Consider the following 26668-nt stretch of genomic DNA (forward strand, 5'->3'; position numbering starts at 1 on the left):
ATGACGTGGCTGGAGATGCGGATTCTTGCCAATACGGGTAAGTCTAACCAAGTCTTAGCAAACTTGTGCTTACGCTTCACTTTCCGCCTCCCCACCGGAGAGCACTTTCCGCAGACGTCCGTTATCCCTGGCGGTTCCCTAAGCCGAGGTAGAGACGAGGCATGAGTGAAGTCGGGCCTCCCGCTAACTGCCACAGTTCCAAGATGTCTGATAATAAGTATGGCTCTTGTTAAGCGCTTAGTACGTGCCAGGCACTGTTCTAAGCCCCTAGAAAAGCTAATCAGTTTGGATGCGGTCCCCGTTCCTCGTGGGGCTCACAGTCTCAATATCCATTTTCCAGATGAAGTAACTTAAGTGGCTCGCTCAAGGTCACACAGCAGGCAAGTGGCAGAGCTGGGATTAGAACCCATGACCTTCCGACTCCCCGACCGATGCTCTGACCCCTCTGCCATGATCGGCATGTTTGATCTCCCTGCTGAAAGGGAAGAATTCTGAGGCGGCTCTGAGTTGCCTAGATTGTAGCGCAGTTATTGGATCAAGAGAAGCCAATCCTCGGTTGCTGAACTCTTTGGAAGACAGATGCTCTACGTAAACGCGGGAGCGTGGGCCTGGGAGTGAGAAAAATCCACCCTTTCCTCTCCATCCAGACAGCTACCACTTTAATCCAGTCACGCATCCTATCCCGCCTTGATTACCGTATCAGCTCCCTGGCTGACCTCCTTGCTTCCTCTCTCTCCTCACTCCAGGCCTTCCTTTCCTCTGCTGCCTGGGTCATTTTTCTACGAAAACATTCAGTCGGCGATCCCGCACTTCTCAACAACCTCCAGGGGTTGCCCAGCCACCTCGGCATCAAACAGAAACTCTTCACCTTTGGCTTTAACTCACCCGATCGCCTCATCCCCTCCTAGCTCGCCTTGCTACTCTCCCGCTACATCCCAGTCCGCACACTTTGCTCCTCCTTCTCGCTGTACCTCGATCTCATCTAGCTCGCCGCCGACCGCTCGCCCGCGTCCTGCCTCTGGCCTGGCGCGCCTTCCGTCCTCATAGCCGACGGACTATGACTCTCCCCTGCCTGCAAACCCTTGCTGAAGGCAAATCTCCTCTAAGAGTCTTTCTCAGACAAAGCCCTCTTTTCCTTTTCTTCCACTCCCTTCTGCGTCACCTTGACTCGCCCCCTTTATTCATCCCCACTCCCAGCCCCGCAGCACTCACGTCCATATCTGTAATTTCTTTCTATTCATGTCTGTCTCCCCCTCTAGGCCGTAAGCTCCTCGTGGGCAGGGAATGTGCCCGTTCTCGTATTGTAGCCTCCCAAGCGCTTCGTACAGTGCTCCGCACACGGTGAGCGCTCCATGAATGCGATTGAACGAATGAACGAGCGAATGAGGCGAAGGCGCAAGCCCAGCGGGAGAGCGTACGCGGCCGGTGATGGGGTAGTGCAGTCGTGTCCGCGTCGTCGTCGTCCTGGCGGCTGTGTCTGCGGCCCCGTACCGCGGGAGAGACAGCAGAGGCAGCACAGTGAAGGGGAGTGGGAGGACTGGGTAGGAGGAGGCGGGATTGTGGGTCTGAACCCCGAGCACCCCTGCCCCTGGGTGCCCCCCGGTCCTCCACTGGGAGAGATTCCAAGGCAGCGTGGCAGAGACGGGCAGGGAGGAGGGCAGTGCTCGGGGCCTCGTCGTCCCTCCCCCGGCCCCTCTCCCTCTTTCTTTTCCTTCCTTTGGTTTCATCTCCTCTCCCTCGCTCCCGTCCCCACCCCGCCGCCCCAAACCCACCAAAACGAAGTCAGCGTTAGATACGGCAGCGACTCCACACTCCAGTTACCTTTGGCACGCCGGATTCGACGTTCCCCGGTCTCCAGCGGAGCCCACTCGGGGCACGGCCGTAGGACGTCTACCGGTGGCCGGGGCCGTCTCTGACCCCCACAGGATGCCCCCGAGATAGGCACAGGAAGCCTCCGGTCTAGAACGCGGAGAGGAGAGTTTAATAAAAATGCCTTAACCCCCATCCTCAGTCTGTTGATCATCCCTTGTTTGTGCATGGGGGTCTCTGCTGTTTTAAGCGGTGGGGTCTGCTGAGGGCAGGTCAGGAGGTACTTGGATGACAAAGATTTTTCCAGGTCAGATGGAGGAGAATGTGACATTCTTCCTCGTAGCAGGGAGGGAAAGGGCGGGGGGAGAGGGGGCTTTCTGAACAGAGCTGGCTGGTGGCCCCGCAGAGCAGGTGGGTCCGAACCCCTGATTTTATGGATACCAGCATAGACTTGGAAGCCACCCGAGTTCTAACTCAGGCACGGCACTTATCTGCTGTGTGACCTCGCGTCTTTGCCTTGCAGGCCTGGCCCCTAACCCTACCCGTTCCAGTTTGGGACCCCCTACCTTTGCCTTCCGGACCAGGCCCCGGACCGTTATCGTTCCGGTTTGGGCACCCCTGCCTACGCCTTCCAGTCCTGGCCCGCTGCTCTTCTCGTCCCAGGCCTGGCCCTGAACTCTTCTTAGCGAGGAGGCCTAGGCCCGGGAATTCCGCTCAGCCCTGACTGACGACGTGGGTTAAGCTGGTGCCGGAACTGGCGCTGGGTCGGTGGAGGGACTGGCACCCAGTTGGCACTGGGATGGGGCCGGCACGGGGCTTGGGGCGTCTGCAGGGATGGCGCCGACCTTCTGGGCTCGGCAGTTTTCTGCTTGTTTTCTAAAGGGTACCTCAACCGCGCTGTCCAGGAACGGCTTCTTCCCTGAGGAGACGGGTGAGTTTCCTTGCTCTGCCGCGGGTGGACAGACGGCGGGACGGAGGTGGGGTTTTGGGGGGAAGGGGGGCTGCGGAGACCCCTTCTGCCGTGGGCTTGGCTGCATGCCCTGGCGGAGGAGCCCCTCCAGAGCTCTGATTTCTCCAGAGTCACTCGCCAGCAGATGTCAGTCAGTCAGTCGTATTTCTGGAACGCTTACTCTAATAATGATTGTGGTCCTCAGTGCTTACTATGTCCCGGTCACCGTGTTAAGCGCTGGGGTGGATACGGGCAAATCCTCTAGACTGTGAGCTCGTCGTGGGCAGGGTTTGTCCCTCTTTATTGAGCACTCGCTAAATGACCGGATGAATAAAGGGAGCAAAACGGGGCGACACAAAAGGGAGCGGGAGACGAGGAAAGCGGGGCTCAGTCCGGGAAGGCCTCTTGGAGGAGATGGGCCTTCAGTAAGGCTTTGAAGGGAGGGAGGGTCACTGTCGGTCGGATTTGAGGAGGGAGGGCGTTCGGGGCCAGAGGCGGGACGTGGGTGAGAGGTCGGCGGGGAGGTGGACGAGATGGAGGCCCACTGAGAAGGTTGGCGTTAGAGGAGCCAGGTGCACTGGCTGGAAAGCAGGGAGCATCCAGGGAATTGGCCGCGCCTGCCCCTGGTTCCCATAGGTCAGGGGCCCAGCCTCCCAACCGGGAAAGTACGCCCTAGTGGCTAGAACACGGGCCTTGGAATCAGAAGGACCTGGGTTCTAATCGTGGCTCCTCCACTTGTCCCTTCGGGGACCTTGAGCAAGTCACTTCACTTCTCCCTGCCTCAGTTCCCTCATCTGGAAAACGGAGATTAAGGCTGGGAGCCCCATGTGGGACAGGGACTGTTTCCGACCTTGTATCGGCATGGACAAATAGAAAGAGCTGGGGCTTGGGAGTCAGCGGGACCTGGATTCCGATCCTGGTTCCTCCACCCGTCTGCTGGGTGACCTTGGGCAAGTCACTCACTTCTCTGGGCCTCCGTTCCCTCCTCTGTAAAAACGGGGATGGAGACTGGGAGCCCCACAAGGGACGAGGACTGATTTGCTTGTATCCACCCCAATGCTTAGAGCAGTGCCGGATAAACAGTGAGTGTGTAACAGATGCCGTCGTCGTCACCCACCCCAACAGGGTCTGTCTGAGCTGGCCGGCTTCGAGCCGGGGCTAGCGGCTTGTCTGGGGCCTGGAGTCTGTTGAGGGGTGGTGGGGGGGGGGCATCTGGGGGAGGGGCTCCGTGTGTCCGTGCGCATCTGCCTTTGGGTGTGCACGTGCGTCAGTGGGTGCTGGGTTGTAGGGGTAGCCCCAGGAGCGGCCTGGCATGGGGCACTGCCAGTCGCTTCCCATCCCTGGCCTGAGGGATCATGCCGCCGCTGCTGCTAATGCATCTCCTCCTCACTCCGGGATTAGCATGTTCTTTGGGCCGGCACCGGGACTGGCCCTGAACTGGCGTCGGGACCGCATAGTCCCCTCCCTCCGAGAAAGCGTGCCCTTGGGCCTGGCATCAGGGTTGGCACTGAAGCTGCCACTGGGTCTGTATATTCGCCTCCCTGTGGGACTTGCGTGCTCTTCAGGCTGGCACGGGGGCTGGCACTGCAACGCCGTATTCCCCTCCCTCTGGGATTAGCATGCCCTTTGTGTTGGCACCGGGGCCGGCCTTGAGCCGGCCTCGGGCGGGATGGGTTGGGTAGGCCCGGAGCAAGTGTTGGAGCAGGGATGGGCACTAGCCATCTTGGGTGTCTGCCCAGACGCCTCGGGCCAAGGACAGTGAGAACGGTCCACCTGCTCAGCCCCCACGGCCCCGCCAGTTGGGACTGTCTCCTGAAGGTCATTAGGGACCTCGGGCCTCTCCTTCTCTTCTCCTGGGAGTCCATCTCAAGTCTACCCTCCTTCCCTCCTGCCGCCAGGTCTGTCGGCCCGTCAGTCGGTCGCGCTTGTGGAGCCCTGACTGTGTGCAGAGAACTGGACTGATTTATTTCTACTAATGTCTGTCGCCCACTCTAGGCTGTAAACTCATCTTGGGCGGGGAATGTGTTTATTGTTATACTGAACACTCCCAAACGCTCCCTACGGTGCTCTGCACTCAGTAAGTGCTCAATAAATACAATTAACTAAGAGTTCAGTGTGGCAATAAACGACACAGTCCCTTCCCACAGTGAGCTTACAGTCTAGAGTCCATTTCCTCTACTGCTGATGATAATAATCATGGTACTTGTTACATGTCTAAAGCCGATCTCCTTATTTTCACTCCCAAACCCCGTCCTCTCCCTGACTTCCCCGTCACTGTGGACGACGCGACCGTCCTTCCCGTCTCACGACCTCGCTGTCATCCTTGACTCGGCTCTCCTTCACCCCACACGTGCAATCCGTCACCGGTACCCTCCGGTCTCACCTTTACAATATCGCCGAGATCCGCCCTTTCCTCTCCATCCATACGGCAATCGTGCCGGTACGAGCTCTCGTAATATCCCGACTGGATTGTCGTCGGCCTCCTTTCAGGTTTCCCTTCGTCCCGTCTCTCCCCGCTCCAGTCTACTCTTCATTCCGCTCCCCGGATCGTCTTCCTACAGAAACGCTCCGGACGTGTCACTCCCCTCCTCAAAAACCTCCAGTGGTCGTCTATCAACCTTCACACAGAACAGAAACTCCTCGCTCTTGGTTTCAAAGCTCTCCATCACCTTGCCCCCTCCTACCTCACCTCCCTTCTCTCTTTCTACCTCCCACCCCGTACGCTCCGCTCCTCTGCCGCTCACCTCCTCGTTGTCCCCCCTTCATGCCCATCCCGCCGTCGACCCCCGGCCCACGTCCTCCCGCGGTCCCGGAACGCCCGCCCTCCTCACCTCCGCCAAACTAACTCTCTTCCCCTCTTCAGAGCCCTCCTGAGAGCTCACCTCCTCCGAGAGGCCTTCCCAGACTGAGTCCCCCTTTCCCTTGGCTCCCCCTCTCCTCCCCTCCCCCCCTTCCCCTCCCCTCAGCACAGTACTCATTTGTATATGTTATTTATTACCCTATTTATTTTGTTAATGAGGTGTACATCCCCTTGATTCTATTTATCTTGATGATGTCGTCTTGTTTTTGTTTCGTTCCCTTTTGCTCTGCTGTCTGTCTCCCCCGTTTAAATAAATACAATAAAACGGTGGCGTTTGTTAAGCGCTTACTACGTGCAAAGCACTGTTCTAAGTGCTGGGGGAAACAAGGTGATCAGGTTGTCCCACGTGGGGCTCACAGTTTGAATCCCCGTTTTACACATGAGGTAACTGAGGCACAGGGAAGCTGAGCGACTTGCCCAAAGTCACACAGCTGGCAAGCGGCGGAGCCGGGATTCGAGCCCATGAACTCCGACTCCCAAGGCCGGGCCCTTTCCACTGTGCCGTGTTTAGACTGTCAGCCCGTCATTGAGCAGGGATTGTCGCTCCCTTTCGCCAAATGGTACGTTCCAAGCGCTCAGTACAGTGCTCTGGACATAGTGAGCGCTTAATAAATACCATTGAATGAAGTAAGCACTTACTTCGTTTCAAGCTCTGTTCTAAGTGCTGGGGTCGATACAGGTTAATCGGGTTGCACATAGTCCCTGTCCCACAAGGGACTCACCCTCTTTATCGCCATGTTACAGAGGAAGGAACTGGAGAAGTGAAGTGATTTGCCCAGCATCACCCAGCAGACATACGGAGGAGTCAGGATTAGAACCCAGGTCCTTCTGACTCCCAGGACCGGGCCCTCTCCACTAAGCCACGCTGCCTCCGCTCCCTCTTTCCCCCGCTCCCCGGCTCAGCGTCCCCCCCATTTCCCTGAAGGTGCCAGGCAGGGGTTTGGGCGCTGGGTGAAGGAAGTGGGGCGGCGCCGTCTCCCCGCAACCCAAGTAGACTCCCGGGTAGCTCTCCTCTCCCCGTTCCCCCCCATCCAGCCTCTTTGGTTTCTAGTCCCAGCTCTGCCACTCGTTTGCTGTGTGATCTGGGATAAGTCACTTCGCTTCTCTGGGCCCCAGTTATCTCATCTGGAAAATGGGGGCGAAGAGGGTGAGCCCCATGTGGGACGGGGACTGTGTCCAACCCCATCTGCTTGTTTCCACCCCGGTGCTCAGTGCAGAGCCTGGCATCTAGTAAGCACTGTACAATTACCCCACTTATTAAATACCACAATGATGACGATTATGAGAGGATTTGGGAAGGGAGGCGTAGCACGTAGTTAGGTGCTTAACGAATGCCACGGTGATGATTATTTGGAGAGGGTTTGGGGAGGGAGGTGAGCGCTTAGTACAGTGCCTGACACAGGGTAGGTGCTTAACAAATACCGCAGTGATGATTATTAGGAGATCTGGGAAGGGAGGGAAGGTGAAGTTCAGTTTGGGGCACGTCGAATTCGAATTGCCCCTGCCGGAGCCTGAGCCGGGGGGCGGGCAGGGCCTCACCGGGCCCGTGCCAGGGCCCCCCGTCAATCCCAGTGTCCCCGCCGTCCCCACAGGGTACCTGAAGTGTGACACGGACGATGGGTGTGAGGCCATTGAGGGCGGCCCTTCGACACGGTCGACGACGCCCTCGTGTCCGGCGACAGCGTCCGCTTCTTCGTCAACGTCGACCCGGAGGTCCAGCAGAGTCTCGCAGGTGCGGCCAGCCGGGGGGCCGCCGGCGCCCCCCCCCCCCCACCTGCCCCGCTTGCCCCCCGGTTCACTCTCCGGGGGCTGAGGAGCCCACCCACCGGGGGCTCCCGTTTCCTGGCCTGGCCCGGGTTTGTCGGGGGTGGCAGGATTGTCAGGGGCTAACTAGGCCCAGAGTGGAGCAGTAGTTTGCCCCAGGTCATGGAGTGAGGAGGGGGACTGGGTGAGAAAATGGGGGTCCCCTGCCTTTCTTGCGTCCGCAGCCCCCTCCCCTCCTTGGCCTGTCCGGGGTCTCCACCGTCTCCCCAGTGCCCCGTTCCCCTCCCCACAGACAGCGAAGGGTCCGGCTGTGTCCTGCCCCACACGTCCAGGAAGGTGAGTCCGGCCTGCACCCTCATATGCCCCCATGCCCCATGGGGTCTGCCCCCGGCCCCCACTGCCTCCCCATCACTCCAGAGCTGCCTCCGACTCCATCTGGGGCGACAGCTTGAGACCCCCACCCCCGGGAGTCACATGTATTACTGTCTGTCTCCCCCTCTAGACTAAAAGCTCACTGCGGTCAGGAAATGTCAGTTTATTGTCCCATTGTCTTCTCCCAGATGCTAGTCCAGTGTTCTGCACCCGGAAACCGGGCCCGTCAGAGCCACCGTCAGGCTCTCTGGCCTGCCCCGGGGCCCTGGTGACTCCCGGCCTTCCTTGTTCCTCCCCTCCCCGACCCCGTGCACCCAGTACCTGAAGCTGAAGAGCTTCGGGGAGGAGATCCGGGCGCGCCGGAACCTGGACGGCTTCCCGCCCCGGGCCGGCATCCTCCCGGACGAGACGGCCGCGCCCCGGACGACGTCCTGTGCAAGATGCTCAGACGTTTTGCCGAGGACGCCGACGGCGCCGAGCCCAACTGCAACTTCGACAAGATCACGGGCACCCCGTTCACCGACTGGAGCACCCCCGTGAGGGTAACGGTAAACGGGCCGAGGCGCGTGGACCGACGCGCGCGCGCGCACGACCCCCTGATGGGCTCACAGACCCGTCCCTCTGGACAGACGGGTCCGTCCGTGGCAGCGGGGAGTCAAGGGAAAGGACAGATGAAGGAAGTGGGGAAATCCTAGAAGACTTCTTAGAGGAGGAGGCCTTGGCCCGGGACGTAAAGGAGGGGGGCGATGAGTGTGTCTCACTTCTGTCTCCCCAGTGGAAATCAATCAGTCCATCCGTGAGATGTATCGAGCGCTTACCTGTAAGCCGTAAACCTCGCTGTGGACGGGCAACGTGTCTGTCGTATTGCTGTGTTGCTCTCTCCCGCGTGCTCTGTCCACAGTAAGAGCTCAAGACGTATGATTGATTGATTGCGGAGCACTGTACTAATTACCTCGGAGAGAACAACACGGTAGAATTGGTAGACTTGATCCCTGCCCACGAGGATTTTCCAGACCGAGATCGGGGATCGCCTCACCTGCTCTTCCTACTTCTGCTCCTCCTCCTCCTCCTCCCGTTCCTCCTCCTCCTCTCCCTTCTCCTCCCATTGCTGGTCTCCCCGGCCTCAGTCCCCGAGCGAATCCCTGGCATTCAAGCGGTCAGTCGATCAATGGTATATACGGAGCGCTTACTCTGTGCAGAACACTGTACTGAGCACTTGGGAGAGTAGAGTACAGCAGAATTAGCAAACGCATTCCCTGCCCATGACGAGCTTACTGTCCAGCGGGGGGGACGGACATGAATGTAAAACGATACGTCCTTTATAACGTGTAATTTAAATATACGTACATAAGCGCTGTGGTGTTGGGAGTGGGGCCACCATCAAATCCCCAACGGTCACTGATCCAAGGGCACAGATGATGCAGACGGGAGGCATGGGGAAGAGAGGGCTTTGTCGGCCGGGGGAGGCAGCGAGAAGAGGGCGGTTCAGTCACTCGTATTTATTGAGTGCTTACTGTGTGCAGAACACTGTGCTAAGTGCTTGGGAGAAGACAGTATAACATTATACACATTCCCTGCCCACCATGAGTTTACAGTCTAGAGGGGGAGGAAGACATTAATGTTATGATTATTTCAGTGCCGTCGATTCGTTTTTGATTCGTAGCGACTCCGTGGCTGTACTTTCTCTAGAACGTCCTGTCCCCCGCCGTAATCCGCAACCTTTCTAACGGTTCTTCCGCCACTGTTGTTATGGTCCCTATCCATCTAGCTGCCGATCCGCCGCTTCCACGTTTTCCCTGGAATTTTTCTAGCGTTAGAATCGGTCCTCCCGATTATGCAAATCTAGGTTGAGTCATCCGGCCTTCCAGAGACCACTTTGGTTCAATTTGCTCTAAAATCCATCTGTCTTTCGGGCAGTCCGTGGTATTCGCAAAAGCCTTCTCCAACACCTCATTTCAAAAGAGTCGACGTTCTCTCTGTCCTGTTCTTTCACCGTTCGGCTTTCGGGTTCCATACGCTGTCGCTGGAAACACCGGAGAGTTGACAGTGTAATAAATTAGGGATAGGGACAGAAGCGCCGTGAGGCTGGGAGACGGGGATGAATAAATAGAGCGGGTCAGGGTGACGCAGAAGGGAGGGGGAGAAGACGAAAGGAGGGTTCGGTCGGTTCTCCTCGTGCCACCGCGTGTCTTTGTCTCCCCAGTCCACCTTCTCTCGTCATCCGGGGGGGCGACGGCCACGGTGACGGGGCTCCAGTACCAGCAGTCCTGGCTCTGCGTCACGTATGTACCCGTCCTTCCGCGACCCCCGCGGCCTCCATCCCCATCCCCCAGAAGGGGGTCAACAGGCCTGCCCAGGAGCCGGGCCCTAGACTCTTCCCCACCTCGGGGGGGAACATCTCCATAGCCCCGAGTGTGGTGCTTCTCGGAGCGTTTCCCCAGGGGCAACGGGGAGGCCCGAGGATACCACCAACACCGGGAAGCAGTGCGGCCCGGTGGATAGAACCCGGGCCTAGGAGTCAGGAGGACCTGGGTTCTGATCCCGGCTCCACCACTGGTCTGCTGTGTGACCTTGAGCAAGTCACTTCACTTCTGTGGGCCTCAGTTCCCTCGTTTGTAAAAATGAGGATTAGGACTGAGCCCCCTGTGGAACAAGGACCATGTCCAACCTGATGACCTTGTACCTACCCCAGCGCTTAGAACAGTTCCTGGCGCATAATGATGGTTTTTCTGAAGCGCTTCCTATGTGCCAAGCGCTGTCCTAAACATGGGGCACATACGAGGTGATCAGGTTGTCCCACGTGGGGCTCACAGTCTTAATCCCCATTTTACAGACGAGATAACTGAGGCATAGAAAAGCTAAGTAACTTGCCCAAAGTCACACGGCTGATAAGTGGCGGAGCCAGGATTAGAACCCCCGACTCCCAGGTCTGGCCTCTTGCCACTAAGTCCCCCGCTGCTTCTAGTGAGCGCTGAACAAATGCCATAAAACCAAACCAAACCGAGGAAACGGGGGTTGGGTACCCCGTGGGTTTGTGTTGCCTGTGGGTGACTTGTGATGCGTCCCCTCCGCCCCACTCCCCCAGCTGCACCATCGAGACCCTGCAAAGGTGCCACGTTTGTATCAGTCGACTGGAGCCACCTCAGAACTGGGGAGGGAACTCCTGAGAGGTGCGCTCCGTCATCCCCGTGCTGGCACCGCCCGAGATGGTGAGTGCCGCCATGGGTCCGCAAAGCGGGACGACTGGACGCTCCGGCCCGGCCCCGGCCCCTTGCCATGGGCCCGGGGGGGCCCGGTGGAGCAGCTCGAAGGGGAGGGCAGGAGAGGAGCCGACACCTGCGCTCGTACCCTCTGTCTCTTCCTCCGTCCCCCACCCCCGGTCCTCGGGATGCTCCTATACACGTGCGTACGTGTGTTCCTGTGCGTATGCGCCCACGAGCCGTCTCTCCTCCATCAGAGGGGGAGGCAGCATGGCTTAGCGGAAAAAACCCGGGCCCGGGAGTCAGAAGGACCTGCGTTCCAATCCCGGCTCCGCCGCTTGACTTCTGCGTGATCTCGGGCAGGTCACTTCGCTTCCCTGGGCCTCAGTTCCCGCGTCTATAAAGTGGGGACCAAGACAGGGAGCCCCATGTGGGACATGGACTGTTTCTCACATGATTAGCTTGCGTATTACCCCAGCGCCTGGTACATAGCGAGTGCCTAACTAATACCGTTAAAAAAAAGAAAACTGCGAGTCAGGAGACCCGACTTCTAGTCCCAGCTTCACCACTTGCCTGACAAGTTTCTTACCGTCTCTGAGCCTCACTTTCCTCCTCTGCGAAATGGTAAAATACGTCCTCCCATCGCTTCCTTAGTCTGTGAACCCCAGGTGGGACAGGGATTGGGTTAGATCTGATCATCTTGTATCCGCCCTAGCGCCGAGCGTGGTGCTGGACACGTAGTAAGCGCTCGAGAGTCATCCTTATTACCGAGGTCAGATTTCCAGTTAATCAAGCGCAGAGCAGTTAGCAAGGGGAGGATGAATTTTCCTCCCAGCCTCCCAGTTTCAGCACAAGCTGGTGCTCCTCCCCAACCCCCTATTTCTGCCATAACCATCCCCTTTCCCTCTCTTTCTTCATCTCCCCATCCCCGGACACGGCCCCCACAGGAGAGCAGGGAGGACGGCCACGGAGGTGTTTACCGACATCACCTTCCGCCTGAAGCCGCTGGAGACCGACGGAGGAGGAGTTCAAGGAGGCCCTGGTGCACCAGCGGTATCCGCTGACCGTGGTCAACCGGCACCTGCCGGCCGGCCTCAGCGAGATCCTCAAGGAAGCCAGCCACAAGCCCCTCCGGGTGGGTCTCCGGGGGGGGGACAACCCCTGGGATCCGGGCGGATGGGGAGGGGGCCAGAATGTGCCACGGTTGGTGACAAACCCTCTCGTCCCCTGGAGGCTGGGCGGTGGGCTCGGGTTTGCCCTCTAGCCCCAGTGCCACTCTCCACACAGCAGGCAGACACCAGGAAAAGCCCGGTTGGCCACCGCCCCGTCGGGGAACAACCCGGGGGCCTAACGAGTTCTCCCCATCCTGCCACCGTTTTCTGAGGCCTTGCAACCGCGGGCCCGGGCCCATCCCGCCAGGCAGGCTCCTGCACTCGGAGAAGAAAAGTAAGGTTCTTCAACATGGTCTGCTGGTTGGAGCCCGGCCCTGGGTTCAGTCATTCATTCGGTAGTATTTATTGAGCGCTTACTATGTGCAGAGCACTGTACTAAGCGCTTGGAAGGTACAAAGCGGCAACAGAGAGAGACAGTCCTTGCCCACTGATGGGCCCACAGTCTGATCGGGGGCGACAGACGGACAAAAACAGTACTAATAGCATTCGCACGTGTGGAGCTAATGATAATGATATGAGTGTTAGCGGTTAATGATGATAATAATAATAATAACGATAATAGAAGAGGTTCTACTCCTGGCTCTGCCACTCGTCCGCTTGTCTGTTGTGTGACCTTGGGCAAGTCACTTCACTTCTCTGGGCCTCTGTCCCCTCATCTCTAAGATGGGGATGAAGACTGGGAGCCCCATTTGGGAAACGGACTGTGTCCAACCTGCTGATTTGTTTCTACCCCAGAGCTTAGTACAGTGCCTGACACCTACTAGGTGCTTAACAGATACAATAATGCTAATAATTGTGGTATTTAAGTGTCTACTAGGTGCCAGGCACTGTACTAAGGGAATATAAGCAAATAGGGTTGGAGAGAGTCCCTGTCCCACATCGCGCTCACGGTCTTCATCCCCATTTTACGGACGAGGTCACTGAGGCTCAGAGAAGTGAAGTGACTCGCCCAAAGTCACGCAGCAGACCGGTGGCGGAGACGGGATGAGAACCCAGGCCCTTCTGACTCCCGGGCTTGGGCTTTATCCCCCAGGCCATGCTGCTTCTAGTTCTCCATTTCCACCGGGAACGAAACAAAAGGAATTGGTTTCAAACGGCAGCGGAAAGGACGGAGATGAGACAGGCGGAAGGGCTTCCCGCTGGAGGGAACCAGGGAATGAGGGACCGAGAGTGACTGTGGCATCTCCTTCCGTAAGGGGTTCTCACAGCCCCTTCTCCCGCCGCCGCCTCCTCCGTTCTGTTTTATCCGCTCCGGTACGTTATCGGCACCTCAGCCGGAGGGGCAGAGGAGAGACAGTCGGTCGAGATTGTATTCTGGGATCGGCTGGGGGAATGGGTGGGGATAAGGGGGGCTGCTCTTCAGGCCCTCCTGGCCCTGACCCCTACGCCTCCTTCCTCCCACAGCCGAACGACTTCTTCTGGGTCAGGAAGGGCATCCTGGATGACACCGCCCGGCGATTCCCAGTGTACGCGCCGGACTTGGCCGACGGTAGGCAACCAGAGGGTCAGCCGGGGTCTCGCTGGGCTCTGGGGGCCCTGGATGCGGTGGGAGGGAGGGGCTGGAGACTGGCTTGTGCGTCTGGGGCAGTGGCAGCTCCCAGTTGGCTTTTGTGGAACCAAGAGAGTCGGGGGCAGAGCCAAGCCCGGGGCTCGATATACCGGCGTGAAGTTCTGGGTTCCCACTGAAGCCAGGGCACGTAGAGGAGCGCCAACTATGGACACGTACCCAAGTGTGTGTGTTGGTGGGGGGGCAGGGGCGGGTGGTGTCACTGTCTCCCTCAGAAGTCTTTCCGTCCATCCCCCTGCCCCCCGAGACTGCCCCAGTCCCAGCCCACGTCAGCAAAATTCACCCTGATTTAGCCGGTCGAGATGTATCTGGGAAAATAAGAATAACAACCGTGGTATTTGTTAAGCACTTACGTGCCAGGCACTGTTCTAAGCACTGGGGTGGATACGAGCTAATCGGGTTGGACGCAGTCTCTGTCCCACAGAGGGCTCATAATCTTAATCCTCATTTTACAGGTGAGGGAACCGAGACCCAGAGAAGCCAAGTGACTTGCCCCATGTGACACAGCGGACAAGGGGCAGAGCTGGGATTAGAATCTGACTCCCTGGATCCTGCTCTATCCACTAGGCCATACTGCTTCTCCAGACTTCTCAAGTCCCGCTGGGTTGGAGCCGCCCCCTGCCCAGAATCTGGGGACCAAACCTAATGACTCCATGAGGAGCCAGTAGTTTTGGCCCGGGTGGGTTGCTGCGTCTCTGGGGTTCCGAGCCCCCCTCCCCAAGCTCTCGGAATCACGGCCATCGGTCGCTCTGAATCTTCCCCGTCCTGGGGCAGGTCTCGGCCCGCCCGGCTCTGGGCCGCCCAACCGCGGCTCAGTGAATGGAGCCCGGGCCTGGGAATCAAAAGGACCTGGATTCTAATTTTGGTTCCGACCCCTGTCTGCTGTGTGACCTTGGGCACTTCTCTGGACCTCAGTTAGCTCATCTGTAAAATGGGTATTAAGAGAGTCAGCCCCGTATAAGAAAGGGACTGTGTCCCACTCGATCACCTTGTATCTACTCCAGCGCTTAGAACGGTGCTTGACGCATAGTAAGCACTTAACGAGTACCATAATTATTACTGTTATTAACCAAACACCTTTTTTCCCTCCCCCTTAGGCTGGGGTCCGCTGTGGTACGGAGACGGGGACTGTTTCTCATCTGCTCCTACCTATCCCAGCGCTAAGTAGAGAGCTCGGCACATAGAAAACGCTTATACCGCAGCGATGGTCGTTTTTGTTGTCGCGATTCTCCTTAGGCATCATCAGAAGCAACAAGGCGGTGGGGGAGTACATCACCACCGTGATGCCCCTGTACTCTGCCTGCCTTTTGCCCACCATAGCCTTTGGCTGCCTCAACGACGAGAACACGCACGGTGCCATCGCTAAAGCTCTGCCCTCACCTTGGGACCCGTGATGTCAGCGGGTGGGAGGGGGCAGGGGCCAGCCTGTCCCAATCCTCCTCCCTCCCCCACGGGTCTGGGGGATCACAACCCTGGAGTTCAGATCAGTCTTGGGTCGTGCCTTGGGAAACAGCGTAACCTACTGGGTAGTGATGATAATAATAATGATGATAACGATACGAATAACAGAGGTATTTGTTAAGTGCTTACCGTGTGCCAGATACTGTACGAAGCACTGGGGTAGAGACACAAGTTGTCAGGTTGAAGCCATTCCCTGTCCCACATGGGGCTCACGGTCTCGATCCCCATTTTAAAGAGGAGGTAATTGGAGCCCAGAGAAGTCAAGTGACGTGCTCGAGGTCTCACAGCGGGCAAGCGGCACGGGCCTGGAAATCGAAGGACCTGGGTTCTAATCCTGTCTCCACCTCTTGTCCGCTGTGTGACCTTGGGCATGGCACTTCACTTTTCTGTCCCTCAGTCACCTCAACTGTCACTTCACTTCCCTGAGCCTCAGTTCCCTCAACTCTAAAATGGGGATGAAGACTGAGAGCCCCATGTGGACGGGGACCGAGTCCAACCCGATCAGCTCGTAACTACCCCAGTGCTTAGAACAGTGCTTGACACGTAGTAAACGCTTAACCAATACCATCATTGTCATTACGTCTCCTCTCGTGAGGTCCACTGGGTCTGCGTGGGGCCCCCAGGGAGGGGCTGGGGACCCCAGCTGGACCAACCCATCTCCCTGGCCAGCTACCCGGCACCGACCCTTAGGGTGCGGCCTGCTCTGGACAGACCCCGCCCCCAGGAAGCTAGTGCAGCCCCCGGTCATCCCCCCAAGTTCCCCGGGGGCCGTCCCGGGAGCGGTGGGGCTGCCATCCACCCATCGGTCCGTTTTGCAGACGTGCAGAAGGCCATCGTGGGCCGGTGCGTCAGCGGGCTGCCGTACGCTCTGTTCTCTGGGCAGCGCCTGGTCGTGCTCCTGACCACCGCCCCTCTGGCGCTCTTCATCAACGGGGAGGGCGGGGCACGCCGGGCCGGGCGGGGGGATGAGCGTCCAGCGGGAGGACCCGGTGCCCAACACAACCGGCCCCCCGTGGGCCCACGTCCGCCCCTCGTACCGCTGAAGCTCCCGCGGATGCCAGGGGCGGGACGCCACCCAGGTGGGCCCGACCTCGGGGCCGTAAGCTCACCGTGAGAGGGAATGTGTCTGTTACGCTCTTCTCTTGGATCCTCCCGAACACTTAGTACAGTGCTCTGCACACACTAAGCGCTCAATAATAATTACCGCTGGCTGACTGACCCTTTTGGAGAGGGGCCAAATCAGGGGCCAGGGTGACCCCGCACAAGGCAGGGCTGATCCCGTGCCGTGCAACTGTCTCGTGAGCCAGTCTCTGCCCTCGTCTTGGGCCTGGGTGGGCCGCCTCTCTCAGATCCCCCCAGATCCCTTCCAGCTCCCTCCCCAACGCTGGGCTGCTGGAGGTTGAGGCTGTCGGGATCGGGGGCAGATCAGGCCAAGTCTCCCAAGTTTCCGTTTGTGGCGTCGGCCTGGCCCCGCGGCTGCCACCGCCTCTCCCCCCTGGGTTCAGGGACCTTCATTCATTCGATCATATTTATTGAGCACTTACTGTGTGCAAAGCAATGTCCTCAGCGCTTGGGAGAGTACTCACAACAAGCTTACGGCCTAGAAGGGCAGACAGACATTAATTCGAATCAATATGTGACAGATGCGGAAGCAAGTGGTGTGGGGCTGGGAGAGGGGAGGGATAAAGGGGGCGAGGCAGGGCCATGCGGAAGGGAGAGGGAAAAGACGTAAGGAGGGCTTCATCAGGGAAGGCCTCTTGGAGGAGACGTGCCTTCGATAAATCGGTGAACGGGGCCTCTGAGTTTAGATAGGAGGCTGAGGGAGGAAGGGGGAAACGAGGAAAGAAGGGCTTAGTCAGGGAAGGCCTCTGGGAGGAGATGTGCCTTCGGTAAGGCTCTGAGATTCCAGGAAGGCCGTGGACTCCCGCAGCGACGAAGAGGGGTCCTGTCTCAGCCCCCCAGCCCCCCAGGGGAGCTGCTGTGGCTGGCGGGGTGGGACTGCCAGTCCATGCGGCCTGGAGTCCGGGCACGGGGACTGGCTAGAGGGGAGCCTGCGGGTCCGTGCGTCCTTCCCGCCGGGGAGCGGCTGGTGCCTTTCGGTGATCCGGGGCTTCCGTGATGACTACAGCCTGGACTTCCATGGCTTCTGTGCTTGGACGGGGCTGCGGAGCTGCTTCTCCCTCGCCCTCTCGCCGTCTTCAATTTCAGCCTGGTCGTGAAGCTCTTCGATAACGTTGGCATTTGTTAAGCGCTTACTATGTGCAGAGCACTGTTCTAAGCGCTGGGGTAGATACAGGGTCATCAGGTGGTCCCACGGGAGGCTCACGGTTAATCCCCATTTTACAGATGAGGTAACTGAGGCACAGAGAAGTTAAGTGACTTGCCCACGGTCGCACAGCTGACAAGTGGCAGAGCTGGGGGGTGGGTTCCCGGGAGCGGGGGCGGCCAGGGTCTGGGCTGGGCAGACCCCTCGCAAGGGGGGAAGGGGGCCCGGTCCCAGCAGGGTGGTTCCCTGGGGTGGGGGCGGAGCGGCCGGTGGCCGTATCCCAGGGCTGTGGACCAGAGTGAGCTTCCCCGATTTATTCACAAGGCCCCAGTGTGGCCCAGTCGTGTTTATTGAGCGCTCACAGTGTGCAGTGCACTGTACTAAGCGCTTAGCAGAGTAGCTTTCAACCACAGACTGGGCGGTCTGGAGTCAGTCAGTGGCTTTTATTGAGCTCTTGAGCTCTTACCGCGTGCGGAGCGCTGTACTAAGCTTTTGGGAGAGTACGCTGCAATCACAGACGTAAGAGGAATGAAAGGGATCCGTTAGTCGGGCCCGGGATGGGGAGGCACGGAGATGCTTGGCCTTGTGTCTTGGCCGTGCGCCGCGGACTGTGACCGACTGCTGTCCATCTGGCCATCCATCTGTGCCCCCACCCTCCGGTCCTCCCGCCTCCCCGGTGCCTTGCCTGCCGGCCTCAGATCACCGCCCTGTTCATCTCCATCCCCTCTGTGCTCGACCCCGTCAAGGGGATCATCACAAGTGAGTCCCGGCCCCCTTCCCCTCTGCTGTCCCCCCGCTCCCCAGGGCTCTTCAAGGGGGGCAGGCCTCTCCCGGCGACCCGGGAAGTAGCGCGGCCAGCCAGGCAACTGGCATGGCTGGCCCGGACGGGCGGTGCCAAGACACGGTTCTAAAAGGGGGCCTCCCACGTCCAGGCTGGGCAGACCAGGGGTTTGGGAAGTGCCCGGGAAGTGCTCACCCCCGAGGCTGCTCCTCCCCAGCCTCCGGACCCTCGTTCCCGGCACTTGGAACCGCCATCCCATCATCTGATCTTGACCTTTGCCCTCCCTTGAAGTGGCTGGTGACAGGACAGGCCTCAAAGGTGCCCGGGGAAGGGTTGAAGACTGTAGGGGTCGTCCTGCCAATGGATCCCCCCCGACAAGGTGACCCTCCCCCACCTCCCATCCCCCAAACCCACAATGCTTCTTCAGGGGCACCTGACACTGTTCCAGTGTCCTGGAAGTCCCATACCCCCCCCCTTCCCAACCTCTGGCTCTGGCTGGCATCAACACAGCATGGTACAGCGTCTAGAGCACAGGCCTGGGAGTCAGAAGGTCATGTGTTCTAATCCCGCCTCCGCCAGCTGTCTGCTGGGTGACCAGGCTCAAGTCACTTCTCCGGGCCTCAGTTATGTCATCTGTAAAACGGGGATTGAGACCGTGAGCCCCACTTGGGACAGAGACCCGGTCCAACCCGATTTGCTTGTTTCCACCCCGGCGCTTAGTACAGAGTCTGCACATGGTAAGCACTGAAGAAATACCACCGTTATCATCATCGTCATTAATATTATTGAGGGGAACGTGGTCAAGGCCGGGAAAGTCGTCCGACTGGAACCGAAGGTGCTCAACTCCGCCCCATCCCTGACACCCAAATCTGCTTCGGTCCCATCCCGGCCCCCCGCCCCAGCTCCGATCCAGCTGGGCCAGAGAAAGGCATTGAAGGTCTCCTCTTCCCACCCGGGTTCCCTTCCCTCCCCGATTCCATGTACAGAGTCCCAGGCAGAACTGGGGTCCTTCCGGGGCCAGGCTGAGGTGGGCACCCAGATGGGCCCGTTGGGTTTGATATCATGAATGGGGAGTTCAAACCCCTCGGAGACATGGAGATTTGAGGACCTGCCTGGCTCAGTGAGTCCTTAGCGATGAACCCGTGTTCACTGTGGAGGTTGGGGTATGTGAGTGAGACAGAGAGAGAGAGAGAGTGTGTGTATGTGTGTGTGTGTGATGAGAATCTTATTTCTACTCGATTGTTTCCCCTACCTATAGTTCATTGCAGTGCCTGTCTCCCTCACTAGACTTTGAGCTCCCTGAGGGCAGGGATCATGTCTACTTCATAATAATAAATAATGATGGTATTTGTTAAGCTCTTACTATATGCCAAGCACGGGGAAAGATACAAAGTAATCAGGTTGTCCCAAGTGGGGACACAGTCTTAATCCCCATTTTACAGACGAGGCAACCGAGACACAGAAAAGTTAAGTGACTTGCCAAAAGTCACAAAGATGGCAAGTGGTGGAGCTGGCATTAGAACCCACCACCTCTGACTCCCAAGCCCGTGCTCTTTCCGCTGAGCCGTGCTTCTTCTCTAGTTACTTCAGTATACTCTCCCAATCGCTTAGTGCAGTGCCTTGCCCGTAGTGAGGGCTCAATAAATACCACGGAGTGATTGACTGATTGTCTGTGCTGTGTGATCATGAGGGTGTATTCGTGTCTATGTGCACAGGGGCACACTCGTGTGGGTGTACGTGTCTGTACGGGTCTGCGTATCTCTGGAAGCTGTTCTATAAAACCACCGGGCGACCACCCCGGGACCCCCGCGTACAATTTTGACGACTACGTCTAAGGCGACCAGAAGGTGGGACAGAGAAGGGCGGCCGGGGGGATGGATGGAGAGATGGCCTGAAGGGGCCAGGATTCTGCAGGCTGAGAGGGCGTAGAAGTAGAGTTCACAAATCCAGGAAGGGCGCCGACGGGGGACCCAGCATCGGTTTTACCCCGACCAACCCCAGCAACATGGGGACCCCCGGGCGTAGCTGGCCAGCGGTAGGTGTAGAACCGACTAGCAGCGGGAAATGCTTTCGTCGGGGCGGAGAGCAAGCACACGGAACGCGTTCCGTCGGGAAGCCGGACACCAAGTGGGTCAGAGCCAAGGTCGAGCCCATCGGTCGCTGGAGAGTTGGGGAAGGAGGGTGGGGGGGCTGGACGGTCCGTCCCCCGACTGCGAGGGCGGGGGTCCAGGAGGACCGCCAGCACCCGATTCGAAGACGGCGTCCTGGTAGGCCGGACCGTGATAGGACGTGTGGTTGCTTGCTCGACACCTCCCGTCAGTTTTCAGGAAATACTACTAAGGCGAGCCCTAGGGTGGCCACCCCCGCCCGACGGAAGCATCCCACGGCCCCCCCGGCCTCAGCCTCAAGACGACCCTCCTGGTGAACTTGGTTGGTGGCACACTGTGCCCTCAGAACCAGACCGGCGGGCACGAGCCGGCGCACTACAGGCAGGAGACGGCCGTGCTGAGACTCATGATTATGCCTGGGACCCTCTGGCTGGGCCACACCCTCCACCAGTTCAAGAAGAGGTGAGCAGACGGATGACCTGGGGCGGCTGACCCGGGCCCAGCCGGACGGCGCACGGGGCCCGGGACCAAGAGGAGGGATGGGGGGACGGAGGGAGGATGGTCTGCATGTGGAGAAGGCCCCTCCCCACCCCCCGGTTCCTCCCACACACACTTGGATGTTGGGGGAGAGGCAGAGGGAGGAGATATAGTCCCTGCCTTCAAGGTCTGATGGGTAAGGATGCACATTCAAACACAGAGAGAGAGAGAGAGAGAAAGAATCTCAGAGAGCTGGAGTGACTGGAGTTAGGCAAGGTTGTACACACACACACACACACACACAGTCGGAGTGACTGGGGTCAGGTCGAGCTTTGGAAGGAAACACAGTTCCCGGCGTGCTTTCCCTCCGCAGCCCCGACCTGGACGCCCACATTCGGGAGATCCTGTCCGACCGCGCACTGCCCATCTCGGTGCTCACCTTCTCCCTCGTAGGCCCCTGTTTCTTCCGGGAGATAGAGAGTGAGTGCGCCCCTGGGGTGCCCTGTGGTGTCGCCCACCCCGCCCTGCCCGAGGGCATCTCTGCCAAGCTGAGGCCTCTTTCCCACCCGCCCGGGTTTGGGGCCCACCTTCCGGGCCCCGACCTGAGTCTGAGCTGGGCCGGACGGGACATTCCAGCCGTGCTGCGGATGTCCGGCGGACGGGGCGGACGGGCGGCGGGGCCGCGGGGAGAGGAGCGGGGGTGTCTGGATGGGGCCCCGCCACGCAGATCGGTATTTCCATGCCTCCGACAACGGGGGCAGGAACCAGGTTGCCGGCTGATGTGAGCGGCCTCGGGAGGAAGCGTGGGGGCTGGCGCGGTTGGCGGGGGGACCCTCCGGCCCAGTCCAGATGGGAAGAGGGGAGGGCGACACAGCGACCAGGGGGTGAGGGTGCCATTCGTTCTGCTCAGTGCACCAACTTGGCTGTGGCACTTGCCCCTTCCCCGGGCGCTAGAGCAGGAGGGCCTGGGGGCATGAGGGAGGGGGGGAGACCAGAGCCGGGATGGGGATAGAAACAGGATGGGAAGGGGGTGGGCTCCTCACGGCCCCTCCCCGCCCCCTGGTAGTGCCCGAGTTCATCTACAACGCCAGCGAGGGCCTGTTTGAGCTGGCGCCGGTGCACCTGCCGTCCACCGGTGCAGCCCTGAGCGTGATGGGCCTGGGCTTCTTGCCGTCCATGCTCTTCTTCATCGAGCAGAACAGCGCGGCGCCGTTGGCCAACAGCCCCGAGAACAGGTACGGCCTCCCCCCGCCCGCCCCCCAGACCAGGCCGGCCCTGACTTCCCTCCGCCTCATCTTTTGGATCGGGTCAGAGGCGGCTCCGGCGGGAGGAGGCGGTGCCAGGGACTGGGGTCCCCAGGCCTAGGGAAGCAGTACGGCCTAGCGGAGAGGGCCTGGGAGTCAAAAGGACCTGGGTCCTGATCCCGCCTCCCCCACATGTCTGCTGTGGGACCTTGGGTGAGTCCCGTCACTTCTTTGTGCCTCAGTTACCTCATCTATAAGATGGGGATTAAGACTGTTCACCCCACGCGGGCTAGGGACTCTGTCCAACCTGACAATGTTGTTTGTGCTCCAGCACTTAATACGGTGTCTGGCACATAGTAAGTGCTTACCAGATACCATTAAAAAAATAAAATAAGTTGGGGAGTGAGCCTGAGAGGCAGAGGCTGTGGGACCCTGGGGCAGCACTCTCCCTTTCTGATGTGCCTCCTCGTTGAGTAAGGGAGAGAGGGGCTCAGCTCAGTCCCTCCCTGTATTATCTTAATCATTGGGGATATCAGTATCAGTATAGGCGTTAAGGTGTTAAGTATAGGTTTCTCTCTGCCAAGCACTGTTCCAAGCGCCGGGGCACTTAGAAGTTAATCGGGTTGGACAGAGCCTCCCGGCCCGCCACGAGGGGCTCACGGTCTAAGTAGAGGGGAGTAGGATTTAATCCCCATTTTACAGATGAGGTAACTGAGGCCCGGAGAGGTGAAGGGACTTGCCCAAGACCACCCAGCGGACAGGGATGGAGAGCCAGGATTAGAAACCAGGTCCTCTGCTTCCCAGGCCGTGGCTCTTGCCGCTAGGCCCCACCGCTTCCTGCATGGCTTATAGAGTGGGGGTGTGTGTCTGTCTGTGCCTGAGCCTGGATGTCTGTGGTCCAAACCACAGGTTGGTGAAGGGCACAGCTCACCACTGGGACCCGCTGCTGGTGGCTCTGATCAACACGGGGCTGTTCCCGTTCGGTCTGCCCTGGATCCACGCCGCCCACCCTCACTCCCCCATGCACGTCCGAGCCCGGGCCTTCGTGGAGGAACATGTGGAGAACGGGCGCATCTGTGAGACGTGAGCACCCCCGTCCCTCCCCCAACCCTTGTCCCCACCCCCGGCCCTTCTCTACCCTAGCACCAGCCCCCCCCGCCTGGGCAGGTGGATTGGCGGGGGAAAGTTACGGGGCAGCAGACCCCTCATTCATTCATTCGATCATATTTATTGAGCGCTCACTGGGTGTAGAGCACTGTACACTGAGCACTGGGGAGAATACAATAGAACAATATAGGAGGCGCACTCCCTACCTACCGAGAACTTACAGTCTAGCGGGGGAAATGGACATTAGCAGAAATCAATAAGTGTCAGATTCCGGACGTAAGTGCTGTGGGGCTGGGAGTGGGGGATGAATCAAGGGAGCAAGTCGGGGCGATGCAGAAGGGAGTGGGAGAAGAGGAAAGGGGGGCTTAGTCAGGGAAAGCCTCTTGGAGGAGATGGGCCTTCAGTAAGGCTCTGTCAGATTTGAGGAGGGCTGCGAAGATGAAGATGGATTGGCCAGGCCGGACCTCCCCGCCCCTTTCCCCAGGATCGCGAGCGTGAAGGAGACTCGACCGACCACCCTGGTGGCCAACGTCCTGGTGGGGTTGTCCCTCCTGCTGCTGCCCTTCCCGCTGCAGTGGATCCCAAAGCCCGCGCTCTACGGTCCGTTCCTCCATATCGCCCTCACCTTGATCGACGGCAACCTTGATCACCCTTCTGCTCAAGAAACAGGCGCCCTGGCCTCTCCCGCCCCCATTTCCCGGTCCCCTGCCCTGGCCTTGTCGGGGGGTGGAGGGGGACGCCGACCTCAATCCCCCTGAGCCCCCGGGGCCGGGCTGAGGTCCGGTAAGCCCGACCCGCGCCCACCCGGTGTCCCCTCGCGCTCTCTCTCCGCAGACGGCCTACCCCCAGACCCATTACATCCGGCGGGTGCCCCAGCGAACCGTCCACTACTTCACCGGGCTGCAGGTGCCCCAGCTGCTGCTCCTCTGTGCGTTTGGCATGTCTCACCTGCCCTACATGAAGATGATCTTCCACCTCATCGTGATGGCCATGATCCCCTTCAGGTGCCCGCCCCCCCTCTTTCACCTTCCCGGGGCACCCTCCGATCTCTCCCCGGGGTTGGGGGAGGCGGCCTCTGGGCCTTTCTCTTTCAGTCAGTCATTTATTCAGTCTTATTTATTGAGCACTTATTATGTGCAGGGCACTGCATAAAGCGCTTTGGAGAGTCCAATGCAACAATAAACAGACACATTCCCAGCTCACAACGAACTTACAGTCTAGAGACCGCGTGGGAAACGTAAGCCGCTCCGCACACAGTAAGTGCTCCATAAATATGAATGAATGAATGAATGAAGTCAGACTGGAATTGGGAACTCGGGCCCACAGTCGGTCAGTTGTATTTACGGAGCGTTTGCCAAGTGCAGAGTACTATTTAAAGTGCCTTGGAAGAGTACGGTATTACAGTATAGCAGACATATTCCCTGCCCACAATGAGCCCACAGTCTAGAGGAAGATGGAGCCTTGTCGATGATGTTTGAAAACCTCCAGGGACTCAGAAGCAGCGTGGCGTAGCGGATAGAGCAAGGGCCTCCGAATCAGGAGGTCATGAGTTCGGATCCCAGCTCTGCCACTCGTCGGCTACGTGAACTTGGGCAAGTCACTTGGCTACTCTGGGCCTCACTTGCCTCGTCCGTAAAGTGGGGATTGAGACTGTGAGCCCCATGTGGGACAGGGACCGTGTCCAACCCAATTTGCTTGTACCCACCCCAGCGCTTAGTACAGTGCCTGGCATACAGGAAGGGCTTAACAAATACCATTATTATTATCAGGGGGTTCAGCAAGGTCTCCCCCTCCCAAACAGGTCTCCCTTAACTGTCGGTCTCCCCCCTCAGCTCTGCCACTCCACCTGCCATACCCCTAGACCCAGCACCCTCTGCCTTAGCCAGGAATGGGTTTGGGATGGGAAGCGCCGGTGCCCACAGCGGTGCGGGGGGCGGCGGATTTCCGCTCCTCTGACAGGGTTAGATTCCATACTCCCTCAGCTTTGGGAAAAACTTGGTCCGGGTACTGTCTGTCCCTTAGGGAGAGGGCAGACTGGGGGTTGCTGACCGTGCCCCCCACCCCCTCACCCAGCTATTTTGGAGAGCGGAGGGAGAAGCCCTCTGGGTTGAGTTTGGCTCCGTCATGGACTTCTTCTCTCGGGGGCTTCGGCGGGTTGGGGGCGTTGAAGTCTCCAGGGGCTGCAGCCCCTCCCCAGCTGGTGCTTTGAATTCTGGGGATCATCCCAGTGAGGAAGAGAAGGCAGGCAGACAGGTGAGGGTCCAACAAAGCCCAGGATTGGGCTTAATGGGGGTGGTGTAGAGGCTAGAGGGGAGGGAGAGTCACTGAAGCCAGGACTGGGTTGCGGGGGCTGGCGGGGCGGTGTCTCTCAGTGGCCAGCCCAGGGTGGGCCAGGGGACTTGGGCTCAAATGCCTCCCCAAGAGCCAGGTACTGTCCCAGGGCCTCCCAGTCAGGACTCAGAGGGAAGGACCAGTGGCATCCGGACCCCCTCCCCACTGGATGGTGGTATCTGGGCATAACCCCTGTCTCTGGGGTTGGGAGTCATAGAGAGAGAGAGAGCAGGTCCTGAGACTCTGGGGGACAGGGGGAGCTCCTGAAATTGCAGCGGGGGGGTGGGGTATCCCAATATTCTCACCCCTTCTGGACCCACACCCTTTCTGGACATCCCCCAGCACTGCCCCCAGCCCGTTATGCCCTGGGGCCAGGCTCCATGCACAGAGGCCCCTGCCCACCTCTTGCTCCCAAGCAGGCCTGGGAAGGGGCCTGAGGGGTCTCGGCTCTCCTCGACCACCCGCTTCCCCCGCGTGCCCTCCCAACCCCCACCAGGGCCTTGGGGCCAGAGATGTTCGAGGGAGACGGCTGATGTGTATTTCCTTTTGATCGAAGAGTCGCTGCCGAGAAACCCCAAATTCCTCGATTGTCTAAGGAAAGAACAGAGCCCGCAGAAACCAACCATGAACGATTTCTACAGCTGCCCTGCATTCGGAGCCCCCTTCCCGAGTCCTGCCGGGGTTCTCGTTCCGGCGGTGCCACCTGTCTGCTGTGTGACCTTGGGTAAGTCACTGTACTTCTCTGTGCCTCGGTTGCCTCATCTGTAAAATGGGGATTGACTGTGAGTCCCATGGGGGACAGGGATTGTGTGAACCTGATTAGCTTGACTCTCTCCCAGGTACGGTGCCTGGCACCTAATGCTTCACGAATACCATAAAAAAGGGAGAAAAGGGATCGGATTCCCATTTTACACATGAGGAAACCAAGGCCCAGAGAAACGAAGTGACTTGCCTAAGGTAGAGAAGCAGCGCGGCTCAGTGGAAGGAGCCCGGGCTTGGGAGTCGGAGGTCATGGGTTCGAATCCCGACTCTGCCCCTTGTCAGCTCTGTGACTGTGGGCGAGTCACTTCACTTCTCCGTGCCTCAGTTCTCTCCTCTGTCAAATGGGGGTGAAGACTGTGAGCCTCACGTGGGACGGCCTCGTTCCCCCGTATCTACCCCAGCGCTTAGGACAGTCTCTGCGTGTAGTAAGCGCTTAAC

The 26668-nt window shown here is 59.0% G+C and overlaps 1 protein-coding gene across 1 annotated transcript; it reads left to right on the top strand.

Moving 5' to 3' along the window:
• Positions 1–25346, top strand: LOC100682033 (sodium bicarbonate transporter-like protein 11). Its single transcript, XM_039913608.1, is given in 25 exon segments — positions 1–37; positions 7255–7350; positions 7675–7718; positions 8073–8172; positions 8175–8287; positions 8290–8302; positions 9958–10036; positions 11902–12089; positions 12242–12400; positions 13160–13380; positions 13531–13615; positions 14930–15053; positions 15971–16084; positions 17253–17341; positions 17344–17387; positions 18119–18324; positions 20432–20490; positions 20579–20771; positions 21160–21266; positions 21853–22021; positions 22940–23113; positions 23622–23777; positions 23779–23806; positions 23972–24141; positions 25160–25346. Coding segments are annotated over 25 exon segments (2955 nt in total).
• The last annotated feature ends 1322 nt before the right edge of the window (positions 25347–26668 follow it).

This window comes from Ornithorhynchus anatinus, chromosome 1 (genome assembly GCF_004115215.2).
Source record: "Ornithorhynchus anatinus isolate Pmale09 chromosome 1, mOrnAna1.pri.v4, whole genome shotgun sequence".
Classification (NCBI taxonomy): domain Eukaryota; kingdom Metazoa; phylum Chordata; class Mammalia; order Monotremata; family Ornithorhynchidae; genus Ornithorhynchus; species Ornithorhynchus anatinus.